At 37.5% G+C, this 24,535-nt stretch overlaps 1 protein-coding gene across 1 annotated transcript in view; it reads left to right on the top strand.

Moving 5' to 3' along the window:
* The window catches only part of csmd1a (CUB and Sushi multiple domains 1a), a 361,878-nt gene extending 339,261 nt beyond the window's left edge, over window positions 1-22,617 (top strand). The window contains 15 exon segments of the mRNA XM_043255964.1: window positions 2,727-2,909; window positions 5,364-5,540; window positions 7,464-7,643; window positions 9,158-9,331; window positions 11,690-11,863; window positions 11,952-12,025; window positions 12,137-12,248; window positions 15,689-15,868; window positions 16,280-16,342; window positions 16,924-17,085; window positions 17,795-17,907; window positions 18,092-18,179; window positions 18,350-18,482; window positions 18,760-18,816; window positions 20,207-22,617. Of these exon segments, the coding sequence (XP_043111899.1) occupies window positions 2,727-2,909; window positions 5,364-5,540; window positions 7,464-7,643; window positions 9,158-9,331; window positions 11,690-11,863; window positions 11,952-12,025; window positions 12,137-12,248; window positions 15,689-15,868; window positions 16,280-16,342; window positions 16,924-17,085; window positions 17,795-17,907; window positions 18,092-18,179; window positions 18,350-18,482; window positions 18,760-18,816; window positions 20,207-20,366 (2,030 nt within the window). The 3' untranslated portion in view covers window positions 20,367-22,617.
* Window positions 22,618-24,535: the final 1,918 nt, after the last annotated feature.

The raw sequence follows: 24,535 nt of genomic DNA, 5'->3' as shown, positions 1-24,535 counted from the left end.
CGGCGCTGGGCAGGCGGCAGCCATCTTGGGAAGCGGGCGCTGCCATCTTGGGAAGCGGCGCTGGGCAGGCGGCAGCCATCTTGGGAAGCGGCGCTGGGCAGGCGGCAGCCATCTTGGGAAGCGGCGCTGGGCAGGCGGCAGCCATCTTGGGAAGCGGCGCTGGGCGGCAGCCATCTTGGGCGGCGCTGGGCAGCCATCTTGGGAAGCGGCGCTGGGCAGGCGGCATCCATCTTGGGAAGCGGCGCTGGGCAGGCGGCATCCATCTTGGGAAGCGGCTCTGGGCAGGCGGCATCCATCTTGGGAAGCGGCTCTGGGCAGGCGGCATCCATCTTGGGAAGCGGCTCTGGGCAGGCGGCATCCATCTTGGGAAGCGGCGGCGACCATCTGGGCAGCGCGGCATCCATCTTGGGAAGCGGCTCTGGGCAGGCGGCGACCATCTTGGGAAGCGGCTCTGGGCAGGCGGCGACCATCTTGGGAAGCGGCTCTGGGCAGGCGCGGCTCTGGGCAGGCGGCAGGCGGCCATCTTGGGAAGCGGCTCTGGGCAGGCGGCGACCATCTTGGGAAGCGGCTCTGGGCAGGCGGCGACCATCTTGGGAAGCGGCTCTGGGCAGGCGGCGACCATCTTGGGAAGCGGCTCTGGGCAGGCGGCGACCATCTTGGGAAGCGCTCTGGGCAGGCGGCGACCATCTGGGAAGCGGGGGCAGGCGGCGCAGGCGGCGACCATCTTGGGAAGCGGCTCTGGGCAGGCGGCGACCATCTTGGGAAGCGGCTCTGGGCAGGCGGCGACCATCTTGGGAAGCGGCTCTGGGCAGCGGCGACCATCTTGGGAAGCGGCTCTGGGCAGGCGGCCATCTTGGGCAGCGGCTCGGGAAGGCGCCATCTTGGGCAGCGGCTCGGGAAGCGGCCATCTGGGCAGCGGCTCGGGAAGGCGGCCATCTTGGGAATAAATGCAGTGTCTTCTTCCTCCATAATACCCAACGTGAGAGCTGACCCCACAGTCACTAAACCAAACTCAATAAAGTGTGCAAGTGATTCACGTGGACCCTCTTGAACAAGTTGTGTTTGAGTGGCTGATTTATTCCTCGTGAAAAAATTCAATTAGCAAACAGTCTCTAGTATAATCCTCAAGTGATCGGGTGCCCTGCTTGAGGGTTAGCAAAGACATTGTCATACCTGGCCATGGTTCGGGTGAAAAGCCGCTGGATCCTGGTGTGAGGTTGCATTCTGTCACGAATGAGCGGTCTGAGGCGTGCGGATCCATGTGCAGGCTTTTATTAAACAAAGGCATGGTCATAACAGGCAGGCGTCAAACAGGGCTAACAGATATATAGGAGGCGAGGCAATAACGAAATCCAGAGACAGGCAGAAGGTCAGGTCAGGCGGCAAACGATCAGAGACTCAGAGAACAGACAGGGTCAAAACCAGAAACTATAATCCACGAATGATCTAACTATGAGACAGGCGAAACAATGCAACCTGCAGGTGAGTGGCTTGCTGCAGTCTTTATAGTCCAGGAACAGGAAGTTAACGCAGAGGGAGTGGATGCAGATCACCCAGAGGTCAGGGCTCCCTCTGCTGGCTTGGTGACAATAAGTAAGTGCTGTGACAAGTCTCAGTCTAATGCAGTACGCATAGCAAGCTTTTTTTAATAAATAAAATAAAAAGAGTAGATATAGTAAAATAGAATAACTTCCCAAATGTAGAATAAATACAGTTTTACCACAAATTTTCGTACAAAATCAAGTCATCAACGTATCACGTGTACAATGATACAACACAAAACAACACGCAAAACGTTTAGCACAGAAACAATACACTCGTCTAATGCTGGATGTTCTGGATTTACAAACTTTGACAGCTAAGCATCTAGCCTAAACATGCTTTAAAATCTAATATTAAATGACAAGCTGTTTATCTAAGCTAGATGACAGATTAAAAATAAAATTTATATTAAAGAAATTCACCAATGAGAGAAGTTAGAAAAACAGGAACTGCCTCCAAAAAAGCTCAGTAGTGACACCCACACCTATAAATCACTGAAAATGTTGTATTCAAGTTAGTGTGCTACAACTTACCTATTTGAGTAACACCTTACAAGAAGATTCCATTAATTACGCTAACATGAACTTAAAGTAAACAATATACAGCATTTATTAATCTTTGTTAAAAAAATAGTTCACTCAAAAATGAAAATTACAGCATATTTTACTCACCCCCAAGCCACCCTAGGCTTTTCTTTTTCAGATGAACACATTCTCTGTAAATTTATTCTGGCTCTTCCAAGCTTGGTAATGGATGGTGACCATGATTTTGAAGCTTTGTACATAAATCAGATATATCTGCAAGTACTGCATCGTAAAAAAGTAACCTAACTAACCCCCAAGCCATCCTTATAGGCCTAGGATGGGGGTGAGTAAAATGTTTAATTTTCATTTTTGGGTGAACCATAACTGTAATGCAGGTAAATGCAGGTAATTTGACAAAAATACAGATTTTTTTTTATTTTTATTGCAATGATTTTTTGGTGTGTTTTTTTAAATTAGTTGTTGGTTTAAATCAAAAGTAAAAGTAATGTTTTTTTTTGTTCGTTTTTTCAGTTTTTGGCCTGCTTCGTTATTGTTTATTTAACAATTGTTTGAAATCCCTGTGGAGAAAAGCATTTCTGGAACCGAGGCTGCTGAGAAAGTGGGTGGTCATTGAGAGTCATGCCTTTGTCCAAATTGTAGGTGATAATCCGGGTTTCTGTGGCGATCCGGGAATTCCTCCTCGTGGTTCTCGTCTAGGGGAGGAGTTCAGACATAAAAGCCTCCTGCGGTTCACGTGCGAAGCAGGCTACACGCTGATCGGATCTTCGGAGCGCACATGTCTGCAGAATGGATCCTGGAGCGGAACCCAGCCTGTGTGTGAAGGTGAGGGTACCTTTAGAGAGATACCTGTAGAAAGACACACAAGACGAAATTCACCAGGATTTTGCTTTGCGCTTGAGCTTAATTAGATCAGAAAGGCAAGCGTCCCTCAGAGCAATCTGTGATCCAGTACAGGCAACGGCCTAATGAGAAAAATGTATACTTGAGAGACTAGGGCTTTTTAGTTTGTGCCTTAAAAAAGGTTTAAATATATTCTTAGAACCTAAAGCAGGCTCAAATTACAACATGTTCTCTTTGTTTCTGAACCTCCTTTAACCTGCTCTGTTCATTCTTTTCCTGAATTCTACACTGTAATTAGTGTAAAATTGATCTTTTGATACTAACTGGCCTAAAATCGGTAATTGCCAGTTAACTCAATGACTCTGGTTAGTAGAGCCACACAAAAGGCCTGTCATTAGCATAGTGCGTAATGATATATTGCTTTAATAAGGAATTGTGAATAGCCTGCTCTAGCTAACAGCTAATGGAAATACGGGACATTTTGATATGATTCAGAGTCTGAGAAATGAATTTATTTTATTGTTATTAAAAAAGTTGAATTGGTTTCCTTGTTATAAGAACCCAGCCTGAGAGTTTAAATTCTTAAATTATTAGTTTATTCTTTGCAGTTCCTAGACAGTCTAGATATTTTTGCAATTATAATTGCAATTAATTAAATATTATTGTATATACATTTGAGGGGTTTCCCATTCATCTGCGAAATTGTATTTAAATAAATCATGTAAGGTAATTTACTAGTAGTCAGTTTACTAATTATAAGTGCCATTATTTAAAAAAAAAACAATTTATGTATTGAAAGGGATTGTATAAAACTCTATATATAAATCTCTTGCCTGACTGGCAGATTTTATACAAATTAGTTTATGTATAATTTATGTTTAGTTTAATGTAAATCAGGTAATCAAACTTTCTGTCTAATTAACTAACACCTATGCATTCGTCAGTTTTATTGTACAGCTCCACTGTATCTCAATTTGTAATTTTGTTATTCTCAAATGAAAATAAAATAATAACAGCACTCAGTAAATAAGCCTCCTGGAAGCTAGAAGTCGGAATCACCCCAGGAAGTATTTATGCCGTATTATTAGAGGACAACAAAGATGTGCCCAGTAGCTTAATGTGTTTTACCCCTAATTTATTTGTTTGTTTTCTGCTACAGACAGTGCGATGGGGTTGCGTAAAATAGATCGATAATATACATTATTCAAGGCACATTCATAATTAAATAAGGGTTTTAACACATGGCTGAGACAGATCGCTGTGGGGGGTGACTCAACGGTGAGCTTTGTAAGGATACAGATAATACTTTCCAGATACTGGAAATAAAACACAAGCCTGTTGCCACTTACAAATAATGACTTAAAGTTTGGAACTATATCTGTTAACTGCAGCCATCCACTGGGATCCCATTAACTGTTAATTGGTCCAGTTTTTCGCCTATTTATAAGTTGTATATTATTTAATCCAAGAGGATATGAGGGCCAAATTACAGCTACAAAGCTTGATGATAATAAAGATTAAGTAATTTATGTCTCCAACTATTTTAACAAAATTTCTGTTTATTAAAATAACCCAGAGAGGATAAAACTTTAAGATAATTGTAAAAGTTTTTAGTATCATATTTTTTTAACTATAACATAACCAACAACCAATTGATCTCCAACATGCTCTTGAATTATTAATAACACTCTTAAATTTGTGTTTCTTCAATTTAAAATGAAAATGAGTAAGTTACATATAATTTATAGTTGTGCTTTTTTCATCATAATTTAGAAAGCATTAGTGAAAGCTGTGCAATATGGACTCCCAATTTAAGGCTGTTACCATGCACCACTCCAGTTTGTTTCCAATAAATCTGAATTCTAATTAATGTTATTTGAAGGCACCGAGAAATAAAGAAAAAAATAAAGTTGGAACTAAGTTGATCTACCCTGCAGCACTGCAAAACACTCTTTATTTCCTCGATCTATGTTTCCACAATAGCAGTCGAAATTTTTAATTTATATATTATAAGCTGTTGCATGCGAGTCGTCATAATTTAGAAAAGCACTTGTGAAAACTGTCGTATGGACACCCAACCAATTTATGGCTGTCAAGCATGTCTATGCTATTAGAATTCTAACTCTAATTAACCACATTGGAGCGTATCATCTTTACTTCCCTTATCTGAAAACGCCACTTATCTGAAAAAAAAAAACTCGTCAAAAGCTCCAATTAATTGGAAATGGAAGTTCATCTACCTTGCCAACAAAACTCTGCAAGCTGTAAAACACAGTGCTTGTGGTGTAATTGGAAGTGTTTTGCTTGTGGTGCTAGCCCTTAGATATGTTTCACAAAAGCTCTTCTCTCTCGATTGCGTCTCAGTCCCGCAGAGCTGCGATCTTTTACTCCTCACATTCTCTCTTTAACTTCTTTGGTCTTTGAATGCCTTCCCAGCTGTATCCTGTGGAAACCCTGGAACGCCGGCCTACGCCAGGATAGTTTTCAGTGATGGTATGCTGTTTCCTAGCTCGGTGACATACGCCTGCTGGGAGGGCTACAAGACCTCTGGCCTCACCACTCGCCATTGCACCACCAATGGCACCTGGACCGGCTCAGCACCAGATTGCATTGGTCAGAAATGCAACCTATCATTGCTATTTTTTTGCATGCTTTTGTAATTACACAAACATTGCTTATGTGTGCTTCAAGAGTTGCACTGATAGTTGATTAGTTCTTCCACAAGTCACTTAATTCACTACTGTTAAAAGTTGATGCATCAATTAAAAATGAACTTAATTAAAAAAAGGTCAGGGGATCAATAGAATGAATCGTAATCATTCCATGAAGTTTTAGCTGTGTGATTTAATTTTGTGCAATAGCCAGTAATGGGAAAATATACAATGATGTCCAGAATCTGATAACCACAGTGAAATGGTCTGATATGTAGAATATTATTTAGGCCTGAATTGATAGTTTGTTTGTTTTTTCTAAATTAGTCGGATGTTTTTGATTCTACTGAAGCACAAAATGGTCTTAGGAGCATTATCAAATCATAAATGAACATGACCATGACATTTTACACAGATTTGTAGAGCTCCATTGCTTCCTTCAACAAAAAGTGAATGGAATAACTGTGAAGACATTCTAACATTCCGTGTTTACTTATGCTGTTGTTCTGAAAATATAATTTTATTACATTTTATCCCCAATTCTGAGATATAAAAGTCAAAATTGTAATATATAAAGTCAGAATTTCAAGTTAGAAATTTTGAATAAATATATAATTGTAAAGCAAAAAAAATATATTGTTTCATATATTTGCTAAATTTATTACAAATAAAAAAAAACTAATAATTCCATTGCATACGTATCCATACCCTTATATGGAACAACTGAAATTTAGCTCAGGAGTATTCAAGCGAAGTTAACCTGTTACAAATTCAATTGAATAGGTATGATTTGGAACGGCACACACATCTTAATAAAAATGTCTAAATGCCTGTAGAGTTCAGGTGAAGGTGTTGAGAAAAAAAATCTTCATTGAATGGTCACAAAAGCATGTTGTTTCTGTTACTTAAAGAAAGACGTTTTAAACAATCAAGACTCTAGGACACTAGAAAATAGGACAAACATGCCAAACTCCATCAATTTGACCTTTATGGCAATATGGCAGACTCAATCCTTTCTTCACTTAAGACGCATAAAAACATTTACAAAAAAAAAACCCCACCTAAAGGACCCTCAGGCTCTAATAAACAATATCTCTGGTCTAATGAACCTCATTTCTAATCATCATGTCTGAAAGAATCCAGCTCTGCTCATCACCTGCAGAGTACTATCCAAAAAGCAAAGTGGGCTGTTGGTAGCCTCATGCTGTGGGCTGTTTTTAAGCAACAGGGACTGAGGGACTCATCAGAGTAGAAGGGAACACTCTGTGCAGCAAAATATTGAGATGATCTAATGAAAACAGTCCAGAACATTCAGAGCCTTAGACTGGGCAGAAGGTTTATCTTCCAGCAGGACAATGACCCTAAGCACACAGCAAGAGTGGCTTATAGATAACTCTGTGAAATCACATATTTCTAAAGAAACCTTAAAATGCGTGTCTGCCCTATCCAACCTGACAGAGCTTGAGAGTTGAAGAGATAAGGAGTAGAGTGGCTATAATTGCCAAATGCTGATGAGCAAAACTTGTTGCAATGAACAAAAAATACTTAAAGTATGACTTTAAAGACAGACACATCAGCTAAATATTTATGGGTATGAATACTTATGCATGTACTTTATGTTTTTCATTTTTATTAAATTACGAAGTTGTCGAAATTTTGCATGGAGTGTAGATTGATGTGGGGTGGAGAAGCAGCTTAGTATCAGGCAGCAACATAACAAAATGTAAAATGTGAGGGGTATGAATACTTTTGCAAGGCACAGTAGTTTACACATTAAATATATTTATCAATGTTCAATTAATTTCATTCAGTTGTCTAGAGATCACATATTACATATGTCCCACCACAATCTCTATGTTTTTGAGCTTGTTCACTCATTTTACAGTTATCAGCTGTGGGGATCCTGGTCCAACTGCCAGTGGAATTTACATCGGAAATGAGTTCATATTCAACAAAACTGTCCACTATCGCTGTAACCCTGGATATGTGATGGAGCCCTCTGGTTCATCTACTCTACGCTGCAGCAAAGATGGCACTTGGAATCAGACCAAACCAAGCTGCAGAGGTAAGCTCAACTTCCAAATGTACAAGGAAGAATAGTTCTCTCTGTAGAGGCAGAGAGGGCAGCATTTCCTGTCACTCTGCAAACAGCATCATGAGAGCTTTTAAAAGATATACTAATATTGTGGAGTTCTTAGCATCTCAACATCAAAAGCCTTTCAGATGTTTTTGATCTTTGTTTTTTTGACTTGCCTGGCAAGTGAGATTATTCACTTATGAACTCCAAGGAGACGTTGCCATGAAATCTGTAGGATCTATGTTATCAGATGTCAGAATGAAATTAGTGAGTGGTGCAATGCAGACAGCTCAGTCACGATCATTTCTAGAAAATATCAGATGGTTGTTTTCGGACGCAGAAAGAAATGCAACGGATGCTTGAAATTCAGAGTGATTTTAGTACGTAATCCTATTTAATCATTGCTTCCTCCCGTTTGCGATCCACTTCCTCCCGTTAGCAAACGGAACATAATGATCACGGAAAGAAAATAAATAACTCTAAGCCCCTTGTTAGCATACTATTCTTTCAGATCTTCCTTTTTCCGCGTCTGAACAAGTGAAAGAAGGAGGTGTTGGGTTTGGACACATCTTCAGTCAATAATAATGATGGTGATGAAATCAGGGCTGTAGGCTGTTCGGAATGCCTTTAAAATGCCTTTCAGTTCCATCCCTTAGTTTGAACTGAGGTAGCAAACAGAATATGGAATTTTATTTTGAATTTGAATGTAGGACAGTCAAATAAAATTCTGAATCACTGCTCTTGTGTAGATTTTATTGCCACGCGTGGCACTTATATTTGTTTATATTGATAAATAGAAGTTGTTTAAAAAGCCACTTGTAGAAAATGTATATACTATATGTGTAGTTGACATGAAATATTTTGAGGCACATCCTGCAGTATGACAAAACACTTTTCTAATTATAGCATAACGATTAGCCATGCAGCATTTATGAACTCATTAATTTGGAGATTACATGGAACTTTTAAAAAATTAATTTGTCACACCTCAGGACCATTTATGATGGAAAAAAAGTGATTAAAAGTGCAAAATTTACAAGAGATCAGTTACTGCATGTAAAATGTCCTAATGCATTATTATATATTTTAAATTTATATTGCCAAACAATTTTACTGTTAAACTATATATACTGTATTAAGAGAAAAAAATTATTTTTCATTGGTGAGTAAATTTCCAGAATGCTATTTTAATTATTCTTTTTTTTCATGTATATTAATAATACTTTTTGCATTATTATTATTATTTATTTTTATTTTTTTGCATTGAAAAATATGTGCAATCAGTTAAATATTTTTACACATGACTTTTTGCCTCACTGTTAGTTATGTGTGTTATAAAAATTTGGTCTAATGAAATGTTTTGCATTGTGAGTGAGTTGAATTTCTTTAAATTGCAATGCAGTAGTACACTGAATAGCCAGTGAGCTTTGGTCAATTCATCCCATGAAATCAAAAGGGAGCTAATTCATGAATACTGAATATTGTCTTAACTTTGTTTTCAGTCATCATGTGTGGCCAGCCTCCAGCTATCCGCAATGGGCGAGTGGAGGGCTCAGACCTGCAGTGGGGTTCTAGTGTTACCTACAGCTGCTTTGAAGGATACCAGTTGTCCTCTCCTGGAATAGCCACATGTGAAGGGAATGGCACATGGCGTGGCGAAATTCCACAGTGTCTGCGTAAGTACTGTTCTGTTCCATTAACAGAATACTGAATTAAACTCCATTAGCACGTCCATGAAAAGAGGATGTAAACAATGTGTTTGCTTCAGTAGCCTGCATATTTAATTACAAATGAAAATGAGGCTGTGAAGGATATAAGTTCAATATGTTATGTGCTTTTCTGTTTTAAAACACTTTCTGCTGTTCTTTTTGCCCACTGAAAATTCATGGAAAGTTGTATTTATAATTATAAGGTACAATATACATTTATTCGTCACTCTCACGTTTGAAGTAAAAAAAACTGATGGCTGTCCGAATACATCTTCTGCAGTATTAAGAATATAGAAAAATCTCAAAAAACTTGACAAATTTCTGCCATGACATTGTACATGTCATCATAGCACACTGCCGTAAATCCATATATAGGCCAAAAGTTGATATTTTCTGGTGGCGGCTGTTGTTGTGTTTGGAGTATTGTGTCGCTATGATGGAAGGTTCATGGCTTGACTGAAATTGTGCGAAACGCAGCTACAGCACATCATAAAACCTGTTTTGACATTTTCAATACAAGTGTCAACACATCACAAATGGATCCCTCAAGTAGCCTGGCTTTCCGGCATGCAGCGTAAGAGGTACGAGGTGCATGCACGGAATCTGCTGTTAAATCCTTCTGGCTTTTATTGTAAGCCTTTGACACAATGTCAGCTGTTACAACAGAAATCCTCGTTAAAAGTGCCAGAAAAAAGAAGCCATATTTTAAGTACACACACCAAGAAGTACTATCATATAGAAGTGAACAGGGTTAGTTGTCTGACAGAGAAGATGTCATGAAGACTATATCTCAGTAAAAGTTTGGAGACAAAAGACACAAATGCGCAAACAAGTGTTTTTAAGGCTAGTTTCAAACTTCTTTTTTTTTTTTTTTTTTTTTTTTTTTTGAATTTCGTGATAATTGTTGAGTAACAAGCTATAATGTACATTCACAAGTGTGACCAATAAGAATAAAAGATACATACAAATTGTATCCTGTAAACTAGATTTAATTATTTTTTAAATGATTTTATGTTGTTAAGCTGTTGTGTGTTTATATGTTGTAATTTTATCCAATTTATTAAATAAAGCATTTGAATTTATGTAAGGCTGAGAGGTCACGGTGTGAATATGGTCACAGCTAAAGAGGTTTGTTTAAAAACAGAGTGCATTCACAGTACAGCATATCCTCAATTATGCCTTTTCTTTAATAAAGCAGAGAATAACTTCTTAAAGCCAAAAATGTCCCTAACAGTAAAAGCAAAAGAATGTTCCTGTTAGTTTCTCTACTGCTCTCTAAATTACTTAATATGCGGATGATTTCATGCGCAAGGCAAGCTAAAAATTGCTCACCCAAAAATGTGTTGTTGCTACCAGATGTTGATCACATTGTTTGCAATGCGCTTTGATCAATTGAAAAAATACACTATATCCATGTTTTTTAATAGATAAAAGATGTTAAAGAAAGTACATATTATTTGGCAACATTCTTGGATAAACAGTAGAAAAAGCACAGTTTGTGAGGATGTTTATTGTTCCATTTGTTTTCCCAAATTCCAATGCTTGACGTAATATAATATAATATAATGGCAGCTTTCTAACTTGCACAAGCTATAGTGTGAAAATATGCAGTGCTTTTTGCCTTAGGAAAAAGGATGACAGCTAGCCCTGGTTTCCCCTACAGTACATACAGTACAGTACCTCACAATGCAGCACAATTCTGAATACTGCAGGCTGGTTGATATTCAGCCCTCTCAGATTCTCCTAGATCACACCTCAGCTACATTTCTTCCACTGGCTGTTTTTGCCTGCAAGAATCAACTTCAAACATTTGTCCTAGCATACAAAGCAGTCACTGGTCAGGCACCTTCCACCATCCAATCTATGTTGATGCCCAGGACTACTCGGCCTCTCATCCAAACGTGATGGATTCGACTTCAGCTGAAAAACATCTACTGATGCAGACTGTAGACTCACTTCTTTCAGCATTGTATTAATACAAAATCATTTTTGGCTTGTTTATTAACACAGGATTGAAGTATCTATATTAACTGTAATATACTAGCTAGTAGCCCTTTGCCATCTGTTGATGTTCTTTAATGTTTGATGCTAAAGCCCTTTCTAGATGTTTTTAATGGTGCAAAAACAAGTGAAGCACCTGAGAATACAAATAAAGAGCACAACTAGAACAGTGTGAGTACTTTGTTAGTCCTGTTTGTCAAAATCAAACACAGCACCACCTTTCATCGCTAAACTCCACACTTGAAAAAGAAAGAAGCTAAACTGAGGGAATGATACTATTGGAAGTAGCAGGCAAACTTTTTTTTTTTTTCTGTCCTTTTATAGCGGTGTTATGTGGAGATCCAGGCACCCCTGCAGAGGGCTTCATAGAGGCCCGGCAGTTCACCTACAAATCAGAGGTATCATTCTACTGCAGACCTCCATTCCTGCTGGTGGGCTCTTCAAGGAGAGTTTGTGAGGCAGACAGTTCATGGAGTGGAATACAGCCTTCTTGCATTGGTGAGAAAAAAGCAATGCTAATCCATTTTAATGCAACATTTGTAGTACATTTTAATTAATTCTTATTTTTAAAAAAAACTATTTGTAGATCCCACCAGCAATGCATGTAAGGATCCCGGAACCCCATCATATGGAATTCCAGTCCAGGCTCAGGGGTTTGAGGTGAGAACAAATGACATTCAATCCTTCCCTGTCCTTTAGTTGAGTAAATTACAGGTTATGCTTCTTTGGTTTCAGGGTTTCAATCTCAATAATGTAATTCTCTTCTTTCAGGTCGGAAGTAAAATTTTCTTTAGATGTCGGAAAAACTATCACATCCTTGGCTCAACGACGAGAACGTGTTTAGAAAACTTAACGTGGAGTGGGATGCAACCGGAGTGTGTTGGTAAGCATCGCCGTATACAGACTCCGTTCCAAAAGCTAGTGAGCTGCCTATGCTGGCAGCAACTGAGTCGCCCTGAGCGTGAAAGCTGTTCTGACTAACCTTCTTTTGGCCAAATTCTAAATTAACATTGCATGTATCCTTTGCACAGAAGGCAACACCAGGTTGCATTGTGACAAGGTCATTAAAAATATCAAACCAAAATGAGAAAATAAGGAATACATTCAGTATTGAACAAATATTGCTAAAAATAAATCATTATTATATCATCAATTAAAAATAGATGATTTTATACACATATGTCTCACACACCATTCTGGTAATGCTTTATTTTAAGGAGCAATTCTTACTATTAATTAATGTACATATTAGTAGCATATTGGTTGCTTATTAATATTTATAAAACATATGTGACCCCTGGACCACAAAATTAGTAATGAGTGTGAATTTTTCAAAATTGAAATTTACATAATCTGAAAGCTGAATAAAAAAGTTAATATCGCTGAAACCATTGATGTCTGGTTTATTAGTATAGGATAATATTTGGATTTAATATTTGGAGATAATATTTTGAGGGTGCAAAAAAATCTAAATATCACCTTTTATATGTGTCCAAATTAAGTTCTTAGCAGTTCATATTACCAATCAAAAATTCAGTTTTAATACATTTACAGTAAGAAATGTACAAAATATCTTCATGGAACATGAAGCAAGCCAGAAGCGACAAAATCATAGATAATAGTAAAAACTGGACTAAATTACATAAAGTGTAAGTCGTTTTGTACTGGATGAGTTGCTGCAGGTATATTAAACCGGTTAAATATCCTGTGAACATATGCAATGCATCTGTCAAATTGTCTTTATCTCTCACGTGACCAAGCACCAATTTGCCACTCATTTTGGGCTTCTTTTGTCTTGCCATCTCCATTTACTGAGCATAAAAACTGATTAAAGCCCCATTCACACCAAGAATGATAACTATAAAGTTAACAATATTAGTGTCCACACCAGCGAACAGTATTGTCTGTTTATTCTAATCTAAGTGATTCCAACCAAATAATTTCTCTGTCTTTGTTTCTCTTTGTGCCTGTAGTTGTGGTGTGAACTTTATTTGAATTTAAAATATTTTTTTAGAACAATACCTTTATTGTTATCTTGATAGTCATCGTGTTTGTTGTGAACGGGCCTTTAGAGTATGACAGTATTAGCTTAGCAACTCTGTTGAAATAGGATAGGCGCTACATGTTAAGAGCACCATTTGCTGTCTATGTAGGGCACTTATGATGCTTCGTTTCAGTAAGCATACTGCCTCAAATGGCAGTTTCCTGTGTAGGTGTCTGACAGCAAGGCAGCTCCTTAGGTTTTGGAACACAGCCATAGCGTTTCATTCGAAACAAGGTTTCATCAGTGCGTGATTGATGATGTACTATCAGGAAAACAAAGGAAGGTGAGGAGAGAGAGCGAGAGCGAGATCTTTACACAGGAAATTACTGCAGAAGGGCATTGTTTGAAGAAGTACAGATTACTTCAAAGTTAGGGTGGCTGAGGGTGCTGATGTCAAAGACTCTGACAGCTTAGCAGGGAGAAGTTTGCTCTTGCAAATCTACTTTTTGATAGAAGTTCTCTGAGCAGTGTCATGCACTTGATCCTTGCCACTGTCCCAGTGATTATCCTCTAAGCTGTATATGTAAATTCCACATTGCGATGCTTTTGTATTGAAATGATTGCTGCAAAAGGAACAAATATGGGCAAAAGAATTAAAGTTAGCTGAGTTTAAACAGCTTGTACATAAATTTGAGATTTGTGGACCACTTCAACAGACCGCCCCACCAAATCCTTAGGGCGTCTTGCCTGTGTAAAGCAGTCAAACTGTCAGAAGCTGAGAAGCAGGGAGAATTGAGTTGACGAAAAGTGAGGTGTGAGGACATGGCTCATATATTATGGAAGATGGCAGCACTCAAGGCATGTCCCAGAACGTTTCTCTCAGTGGTGTGGCTTTATCTCGACCATTCTATAGTAAGCAGCTGGGACTCCGCTGTAAAACCTTTTGATACTACTTCTCTATTTATTTTTTTAGGGATGGTCTGGTCAGGTTTTGTAAGCCAATAATGATTATCAATTTACCAATAATATATAAATAGCTGGATATATAGTATTTCCAACTTTATCTGCATGCATACAATATATATACACATGCTGCTATGTATAAAGTGACTGTACAGCAGTGGTTTCCAACCATGCTCCTGGAGGCCCTCCAACGCTGCACATTTCGCAACTCACCCATTTTAGGTCTCGAGCTGATTATCTGAATCAGGTGTGTTAGATCATGGAGACATAAAAAAAAAAATATGCAGTGTTGGGGGCCTCTAGGAACGTGGTTGGGAGCCACTGCTGTACAGTATATTACATGAATGTATTCACAATGATTAAAAACATTATGATTTTCTGTGAAGCTCAGGTAAAATAACGTTTATTGTAAAAGAAAAAAACACACTGTACAGATATAATCGACTTGACTTGATATTGCACAAGCAATGGCAGAATTTTTCTGCATTTTCTAGAAACACTAGTATTCTATAATGTGTGCATCGTATGCGAGTTAACACCATCTCAAATTCTTCATTAATTTAATTCATACATGTAACAAGTAACACATTTGCACCAGCCAGTTCATCATGAATGTGATGTGTAAACCTTGCAACAGATGTATCAGGAGTTATAAAAAAAATAATAGCATGAATAATAAATGCTACTTCTGGACCATGCAGTATATGGTATTGTATTTCTGTGATAAAAGTGATGAAATAAAGAATTTACACCCTTTTAGATTAAAATATGCCACTCTTAAAGTGTTTAGTGAACAAATTATTCAGGAATTTAAAACAAAATTGCATGAATTTAAGCTATAAATTGTTTTTCCATCCTCATATCAGTTGCAATGTCCTAATAAGTCCACCTTAGAATAAATAAGCATTTTACTCGTTTTTCTTAATAGATAAATAATAATAAAAACAACATTACTGAACACAATATTGAATATGTTCATATATGTTAAGAAAATAATAATAATTGTGTGTAGGGTCTTATTATGTCTTTGATATAGAGATATGGGAAAGATAAAATTATATGTATATTCATGCTATATATTGACGCTACATTCTGCTATCTATAATGAACTTTGCAACAACTATATTAGAGTATTAGTAGACTGTCTACTGCCTAATATCTATCATGTTATTTTGATAGATGGCACATATTCTAGTAGCATGTCATTGCAATATTACTTAAAGGTGTCTAAAGTGGACTGTACTGAAAAAAAGCGTACCCCCAAAAAACAAACAAATAAATGTCTGCCCATTGGAAGTAATTGGATCTGATACATACATGGCAATTCATTTTTCTGTTGTTGTTCGTTCTTTCTTTCTTTCTATTTCACTTTTTAGCACATGCCTGTAGGCAGCCTGAGACACCATCCCATGTAGACGTGAAGGCTATAGACCTGCCTACTCTAGGTTACACACTCATGTATACATGCCAAGTTGGTTTCTACCTATCTGGAGGATCGGAGCACAGGACCTGCAAAGCAGATGGGAGGTGGTCAGGCAAACCTCCAGTCTGCAAAGGTACTGAAACAACTAGACTGATAACTTATGGAATGTGAATTACTACACCCAAACATGAAGATCCTGACATTTTCTGAAAAACAAGAACAGCATATAGAATACAGTCAGGAAACGACCCTTTAAAATACCTACAATGCCCACACTCTTATTGATTTATAATAATACATGTGTTAGTTCTTGGAAGCAGTTAAGACTAAATATATGACTTGTTTAAAGTCGTTAAAATGTACGATGTCAAATAGCAGTGTCAGCATTTATGAATGTATGAAAGTTACTCATGTCTGTCAAACTGATGTAGAAGTGACTCATTCTCAGAGAAACTACAGCAAGAAACTTTGATTAACTGTCATTACCATTGTGCAGGTTGCATCCACAAATGTCAAATGATCAATTATTTGCTCTGTTTCCTAGTTGGACCAAAAATAAACAGCAAATCAAATGAGGATCCAGACCTGCAGAAAAACAAGATTCGTGGTATGAAACCTTTCAAGTTTCCCTTGAATGATCCATTTTGCTGTCATCAAAAATAAACTTGGCGTACATGAAGTTGAACCATGGTTGCTGGAAATAATGGGCCTGTAATGTTGCATTTCTGAAAATGATATTTTTAAAATGTCAGAGTAACAAAGATGAAGGTGAGGTGCGATTATTTTCAGTGTTAAAATTTGATTGCCTATCCGGCTTTGACTGGCAAAGACCAACTATTTGTAAATCTTTTGTAGGATGTGTAGAAGTGTTTGGGAAACCTGTTTTTAACCTTTAACATTTAACAAAAGTTTTTTTAGACACTTCAGTTACTCTTAGATTATTGTTATATTAGTAAGTGGTATCTGCAGGCAAAGTCTGCTTTTCTCAGAACTAACTTTCTGTGCGATTTTTACAGTTATTTTTAAGCAACTGATGAACAAAACACCAGAATAAAATGTGCTTGCCTTTTGCTACCTAAGATGTCCAAATACTTGGGGCAACTCTCAGCTACTCACGTGTATAGGCTTGTAATGCATTTCATTGAATTACGTGGATATAGAAATGATGACTGTATGTGCTGTGTTTAGTTCCTGCTGATGTGTTCTCTCTGAACTCTGGTTGGGCTGGATTCTATGAGTACCTGGGAAAGAGACAGGCTGCCACAGTAACAGTCAATGCATTCAATGCCACCACCAGCCGGGTCAATGTCACTCTTCTGGAGCAGAGCGGGGTGCACATTAAACTCTCTGGTAAGTTGGAGATTTCTGCCAGGTTTTGACACCATGTTTAGTTTAAACTGGGACTAGGTGGAACAGTATGATGGAAATATTGTACGACAAATTTGTCACGAAATTTTACTGTACTGTTTATATCTGTAAATATATCCACACAGATGTCAGGGAGCAGGACAACTTTAGGATATTTGCAATTGAGCACAGTCCAAAAAACATGGGATGGTGTGTGAATATAAAGAGGAATGAAGAACGTTATTAAGTAGCGTTGTTTATGGGTCAGTATAGAAATCGACTGATGTGCGGTCAGCTGCTGCGGCTACAATATGACGCGTCATTGATCCAAATGTTGTCTTGTTCAAAGATATTTAGGAGTCTGCTCTTACATATTAGACATGCTGAAAGAGAAGGATTTTCTTACTTTGATGGGAGATGGAGAGTGAATAATTGAATTAGCATTGCATCTTATTTCTTCAGTGCTGAGATTACATCCAATTTCTCAGATGAATTGAGCAGGCTTGATAGCTATGGATGCCTTCCGCATTTTCCAAATATGTTTTCCTTTGCCCTACTTCCTAGTCCTAGACCAAAAATAAACAGAAAAGCATTACAAATGCAGGTTTATAAAAGACATTCCAGATGATGGATATTGTTGGTTATTTGAGTTAATTATTTCTTTATAATGTTGTTGTTGTTGTTGTTGTTTTTTATTGGGTTTGTTTTGCAGGAACTTACAAGAAAGAAGAAAATCATCTATTATTAAAAGTTTACCAGATAAGAGGCCCAACAGAACAATATTTTAGCAAATTCAAAAATGATAACTGGGCAATGGACGGATATGTGAGTATTACAAAAGTGGTAATAATCAAGTTAATAAAGCATTTTATTATATACACTATGCATGTAATTTGCGATATTTATATTATATTTAATATTATTTTTGGCAAAATAATACGTTTGAAATTCATTGTTTTGACAAAATAGAGCTATATATTAAAATGCTTTTTTCCCTGTTCTTGTATAGGTTACAGCAGAAACGGAGAAAAAAATGTTTGTTTACCAAGGGCACATTCACAGCAAGGATTTTGGGAAGTTTCAGTTAACAAGACAAGGTAGATTATTTTACTTCATAGTTCCTCTTTTCTTTTCAAATCATGAAAAGTAAATTAGCATAATAAAATGTATAATGTTTATATATTTAATGCTAAGTTGAATTTAGGAATCTAGATAGATTTTCAGGCAGGTGGTAATTTCAAATTGTTGAATCTGAATTTTCCCTCAGGTCTTATTACCACAGATATGGATCCGTCTAATCCTTACTACGGCACAAACAGCAGTTCTGTGGCAGCTGCCATTCTAGTGCCCTTCTTTGCTCTTATTTTATCAGGGTTTGCCTTTTACCTCTACAAACACAGGTAAGAACAGCTGACTTTACGGGCAAATAACATCAAAACAATAGACAGTAATGAATCGGCATTGTGTCAGCGTCACTGTAGTGATGGAAAACTCCTTTGCCAAACCAGTAATTGTAACCGATATTGCATGTGCCTACATCAACCAAAATCTATTAAAATGAGTTCAAATCAAGGCAGTGCTAAAAAGGAAGCATGGGAGTTTTTCTATGTAAACAAAAGAATGTGACAAAGTTGTCATGAAGAATGACAATATTAAAATAATAAAAAAAATTGGCAGGGCTCTATCACAAGGCACAGATGACAATGAGAGACCCAAAGACCTGGCCGTTTCCAGGTAAGTCCGGAAGCTAATGCCACAGACGACGAACCCTTTACAGCCACACCTTCATTGTCTGGATTTTATTTGCTCATCTTGTCAGAGGCAGGGCAGACTGCAGGAATTATGGGAAAAGAAGTGACTTGCATACTGTTGTAGTCCCATATTAGATTGTCATTTCTATCAACCCTAATTTGACCAACTAAAAGTCATCCTGCTTATTTCTGTTTGTGCACATTCGCCACCGTAATATCACGAGAATTGCGGCTGATTTGTTGACACGCCAGTGTCCGTTAGTCAGTAGAAATATGAATTGGGAATGGGATGTAGGTCATTTATTTAGATTTAGACCGTACAATTTTGAGCAAGAGCATAAATCATCCGCTGTCATCTGAGCAAGCCTGGGAATTCGTTACAGTATTAAAAATTTTGATCATCAAGTCAGTGACCTTTCCGAAATGTGATTTGTTATTTTTTTTCCTCGTGGTTTTAATTATTGATGAAAAAAATCAGCTAAGTTTCCAGTTGTATAAGGAGAGGATTATTTAGGGTTTTTTTTTATTTATACATTTTTATAGCGTATTTCTACATAGAATACCTAGATTATCAACTACATTTGCCAGAATGCATTATACAACAGAGCATAGTGCATAATGAAAGTAATTTGTTATGATCAGATCAGAAAGTTTTACTCAACACTGAAATAAAATGCTAAAGAATTTGTCATGTCACAAACATAACAATGTTTGACAGTGCAGCTTGATGCTCAAATTTGTACCCTTTGGGAATTTTTTTTTTTTTTTTTTTGTATGCTACAGTAGTTTTCCATAGGCATTATTCCACTATAAATGTTTTAAGCAGTGCATTATCACCTGACCTCCTTGCCTTTGTCACACTGCATTTTTAATTCAAGCAAGTGGCACATTTTGCATTTTTAATACAGTGTTGCATAAAAATGTCAAGTTGACAAAAATGCATTGTGAGTGTTAAATGTAACTAAGGATATCTCTAAATTTGATCATATGAACTACTAATGCATTTCATGTAAGAATGTATAGTTTGGAAATTACTTGAGGGTGAGTAAATGCCTATATTTGAAATTTTGTAATGAACTACTGCTTTAACTGTGTTTTTGAGTGAAAGGTTTCTATACAATACATTCCTGTGCTAAATTAGTAATTTAACCCAGCTAACACATTTGTCGCTTCCCATTGTTGAATGAGGACATCATGTTCTTTTGTTTTAGGTTTTATCTAACATGTCTAATGTTTATGTTGTTATTCCATAATTAAAAATGACACTGGAATTTGTTGTAATAAATGTAAACAAATGAATACATTTGCATTTTGATTTTGAAAAAAGTCCTTATTCCTCTTAACCGTTTGCCATCTTTGTTTTTTCTCTCTAGAACAAGACCAAAAGTTCAGTACAATGGATATGCAGGTCATGAGAACACCAATGGACAAGCTTCATTTGAAAATCCCATGTATGATACAAACATGAAGCCAACAGAGGCAAAGGCTGTGAGGTTTGATACGACCCTCAATACAGTCTGCACAGTAGTATAGCCTTCATTATCAGCTCTGGACCGACCGGCCTCATGGGTAAGCAGCGGAGCAGTGGGTACCAGATGCCAATTCTCCTTTACGACTGACTGCACTTTGCTATAGATGCGACTTTTATCACAAGCTTACAATGAACAAAATAAAACCGATGACTATGTTTTTTACAGAAAAAATTAAAAAAATAAATTAAAAAAAAGCTCCGACAACAAAACCCCAGAAAAAAAAAAAACATCAAAGAAAAAAGATTTTTCAAAGAAAGAAGTTCACTTGATGCATGTTCGGCCAGAAATCTGAGGTCAACATTCATTCTGGGATCTGTACCGTACGTGGCTCTTAAAGGATGAAGGTTTTTTGCTTTTATCTCTTTTTTTTTTTATGTATTCCCCCATAAAAGACTTCCTGGGAAAGATACTGAAGTGTCTTTGAACGCCACAAAGTTGTTGACACGATGTATTTTCTTCAGTGAAGACAAACCACAAAACGAGAAAGCAACTGGACTACTGTGGCTTAGCACACTTAATAGATCTCCACCTAGAAGGTGACAAAACGCTACAAGAAGCTCGAAGAAGAGATGCTCGCCTCCGGGTGGAGGACAGAACTCAACCGCTGCGTTGAAAAGAAAAAAGAATAAACTTTATCGCACAAATTTTGCACTAGTATGAAATGGATATGAAATCAATGTATTGGAAGAAACTAAAAATAATATACAGGGTTTTATCGACCATATGTATATAAACATAAACCCATATCCATAGAGAGCATGATGTCATGCTACGGCTATCAAGAGAGACTGAATTTATTTTTGAAATGAAGTTCTGTTTATGTTTACAAGGTGATAAGGACACAATTGAAACTTACGATCATCACTTTTGATTGCTTTTTAATGCATTCATCATACAGCACGTCACGCACATGTTGTACTGTTCCTCCATGGCGTGTCAGATCACTCGCTTGGACCAGCGTACGCTGACAAATTACATTTCATTTTTACGTTTGAAATCATAATAGCTTTACTCACCAATTTGCCGTATCACCAATTTGCTTTCATTACATATCAAATATACCTCTTGTGCAGAACATGACTGTATGTTGATGGCGCAGATTTTGAGTTCATTTATCAGCTCTGTGTGGATGCCTATACAAGATTTATCTGAGCCCACAAGTTGATGCTATTATTTTTCCATTCCTCCTTTTTCCGAACCAGTGTGCATCTCCCGTGCCCATTAGAGACACAGAATCAGCGGGGTTAAGATCAAACTTACTCTCGAAGAAACACTGCCTTATTAGATTCAGAAGCATGACCGGGCCACACCGGTTCCCAATGACCCATATCATTAGTACATTAACCTAGATGAAGAGCGTCGGGCTGCTGGGGTGCATATTCACTGTGATTTAAATGTCATGACCACGCTGATTCCAGTGCATGTGCTAAAACTGTAAGTGCTCCCATTTTCTTACGTGAACAACGTGACGCCTGATGTTTTTCAATGCTGTGTTATCATATGCACTCGCGCGCTACACATCGAGCATAAAATGTGCACAATGACGACGTCGTGGTAGGCTTGCTGTCGGATATCAGATCATTTCCACGTTGATTGTATTTTCAGTCAAGACCACGTTTTGTTTCCAAATGCGTTTCGTTGAGTCATGCTCTCCGATCGAACCATTTCGGCCCGTTGGCGGTAAAAGGGTGGTGTGTGGCTTTTCTCACACTGCTGATGATCCACGTCTTGCCTTTTCTCAGGCTTGCTGCAATAATGTTTCTTTGTTCGGTTGCGTTTTGTACAGTTTTGTTTTTTCCTCACGACTGTAAAATAGTTTCGCGACTGTCGAGCTGTAAAACTGCATTCAGACCAACAATCGTGCTACTCGCCATTGTCATTCGATCATGTGCTGCTGACTTGAAGTAGGTGCAAAAGATGTTTTTGTACAGAAATATATTTTTTATGCAGAATTTGTAAAATTATTAAATATGCTGTACTTTTTTGATTAATGTAGGTAAAATTGTTAAAATAAATGTTTTTACTGTATAAAAATGTAAATTAATTGTTTATCTACCCATAAGTATATATCTATGGTTTCAAATTTTCCAACAAATGTCAATATGTACGAGCTTTTATGAAATATTCAGCTCGTATGTGTTCTTTGACGTGAGCAAAATTATGAACCCTAGAGAACTGTACTGCAGATTGTTAAATGACAAATATTTTGAAAAGTATTATTTGAGATAAATATTAAACTTTTTCTAAAAGTTCTCTTTCTGTTTTTGTGAATTTCTTGGTGAATACTGTTATCTGACTGGAAGTTACTAACATGGCGTGTTTGTAATGTTGGGGATGTACATTTTTTGCTTAACAATTCTGTCATGATTCTATACTAAATGCAATGCATCATGAAATCAGAATTAGTAAAATATGTAGGTGTGAATTCCATTTTTCCATTAATATGGCCCTGAAATCAATCTACTAATAGAGAATTTAAAAAAAACTGAAAATACTAACAAAATAAAATACACTGCTGAATATGATACATGAATTGCAAAGTATTTTTACACCCCTACTTGCAAAAGATTTTTTTGTTTTTTGACAAATCGATTTATTAATATTTTCTATTAAACATAAGGTAATGCAAATGATTATTTTGGGTTTCATTTATCAAATACCAACTATGGTGTGTATATATAATATTGTGTGGTTTAGGTAAGGAGAGTATAACTTTCAATAGTCTTTAATCTTCTACTCAGGTGCAAAGAAACATACATACATACAGGCAGGCAGGCAGGTAGACAGAACGTAACCATAAACGACGATGATTGGACAAACTGAGCTGAAACAAACTGGACATAAATACACAAAGTGAAGTAGGCGAAGTCGCTGGCACCGGTGACTGATGCAGAGACGGGGAACGAGAAGGACGCGGTGAAGTAATAGAATCCCGAGGCGACGGATAGTCGACTGATGGGCCACTGTGGAGAGGAGGGAGCTAAGACGAGGTGAGAGATCCTCCACCCACAACGGTGATGGTGACAGGCAAGCACCAGAAGATGAGCTGAAGGTGAGCGCAGGGGCTGCTGGGAAACATTGATGGTGGCTGGATAGGTTGGGAGGGTGGGTAGACTTTGTGCGCAGTCACTGGAGGGCGCCCTTGAGGCGGGGACTCAGGACAGCTGGACGGGACCAGGAACTCAGGACACATGGGCGGTGCCAGGTCTAACTCCAGATCCAAGTCTTCCAGCTCTTCCTGTAGATCCAGATCCGCTCTCTCAAGGGCCATTCCCGGACAGCTTCGCTCGTGTGAAGGTGTTGAGTCCGCGAGCGTGGATCGAGCACAGGAAGCTGTCCGGATAACGCAACCACACGTAACCACACGTATGAACGACGATGATCAGACAAACCAGACGTAAATACACAAAGTAAATAAACGAGACACAGCTTAACACGATAAGACAGTTAACTTAAATTAGGGCACATGGGATAAGGAAACGAAACAAAGAGTCCAACTGTGTTACTTATATATATATATATATATATATATATATATATATATATATATATATATATATATATATATATATATATATATATTTTTTTTTTTTATATATATATATATATATATGTAGTATAGTATATAGTATATCATCTTGGCCATAGATAATATTCTAACACACATACAACACACATTTAACAGCACATAAGGTTTTTGATTAAGGTAGCATTATTAAAGTTTTCAGTTATGAGCAAAACCACGAACAGCCTCAAGGGTCATATAAACAAGACTTTAACTACATGTAAACTTGTCAAACACACACTTTCAGGCTTATTGCTCTCATCATGGGAATATTCCATAGCTATTTTTCTCTACTCTACAAACTATATTTTATATCCCCTTAACCTAAATCTATCTCTTACATAAAACGTTCAGCTTTTTTCGATTTCCAAAAATAAATAAATCAATAATAATAATAATAATTCTCTATGATTTATAAGCTTGTTTCCTCGTGGGGACCCAGAATGTAGTGAATGTCAGTACACACTCACAGACACACATTCCAGTAAAGAAAGCGGGTTAAAGCTGAAGCAGAGGGAAGGATAAAATTTATGGAAGTATTTGATATTCAGCAACTCTAAAGCCTGGAGGAAACATCAGTTTCTTATTTTTGACACATCTTTGTG

The sequence above is a fragment of the Puntigrus tetrazona genome, chromosome 13 (assembly GCF_018831695.1).
Source record: "Puntigrus tetrazona isolate hp1 chromosome 13, ASM1883169v1, whole genome shotgun sequence".
Classification (NCBI taxonomy): domain Eukaryota; kingdom Metazoa; phylum Chordata; class Actinopteri; order Cypriniformes; family Cyprinidae; genus Puntigrus; species Puntigrus tetrazona.
The sequence above is the reverse complement of the archived record's forward strand: the minus strand, read 5'-3'. Positions and strand labels throughout refer to the sequence as shown.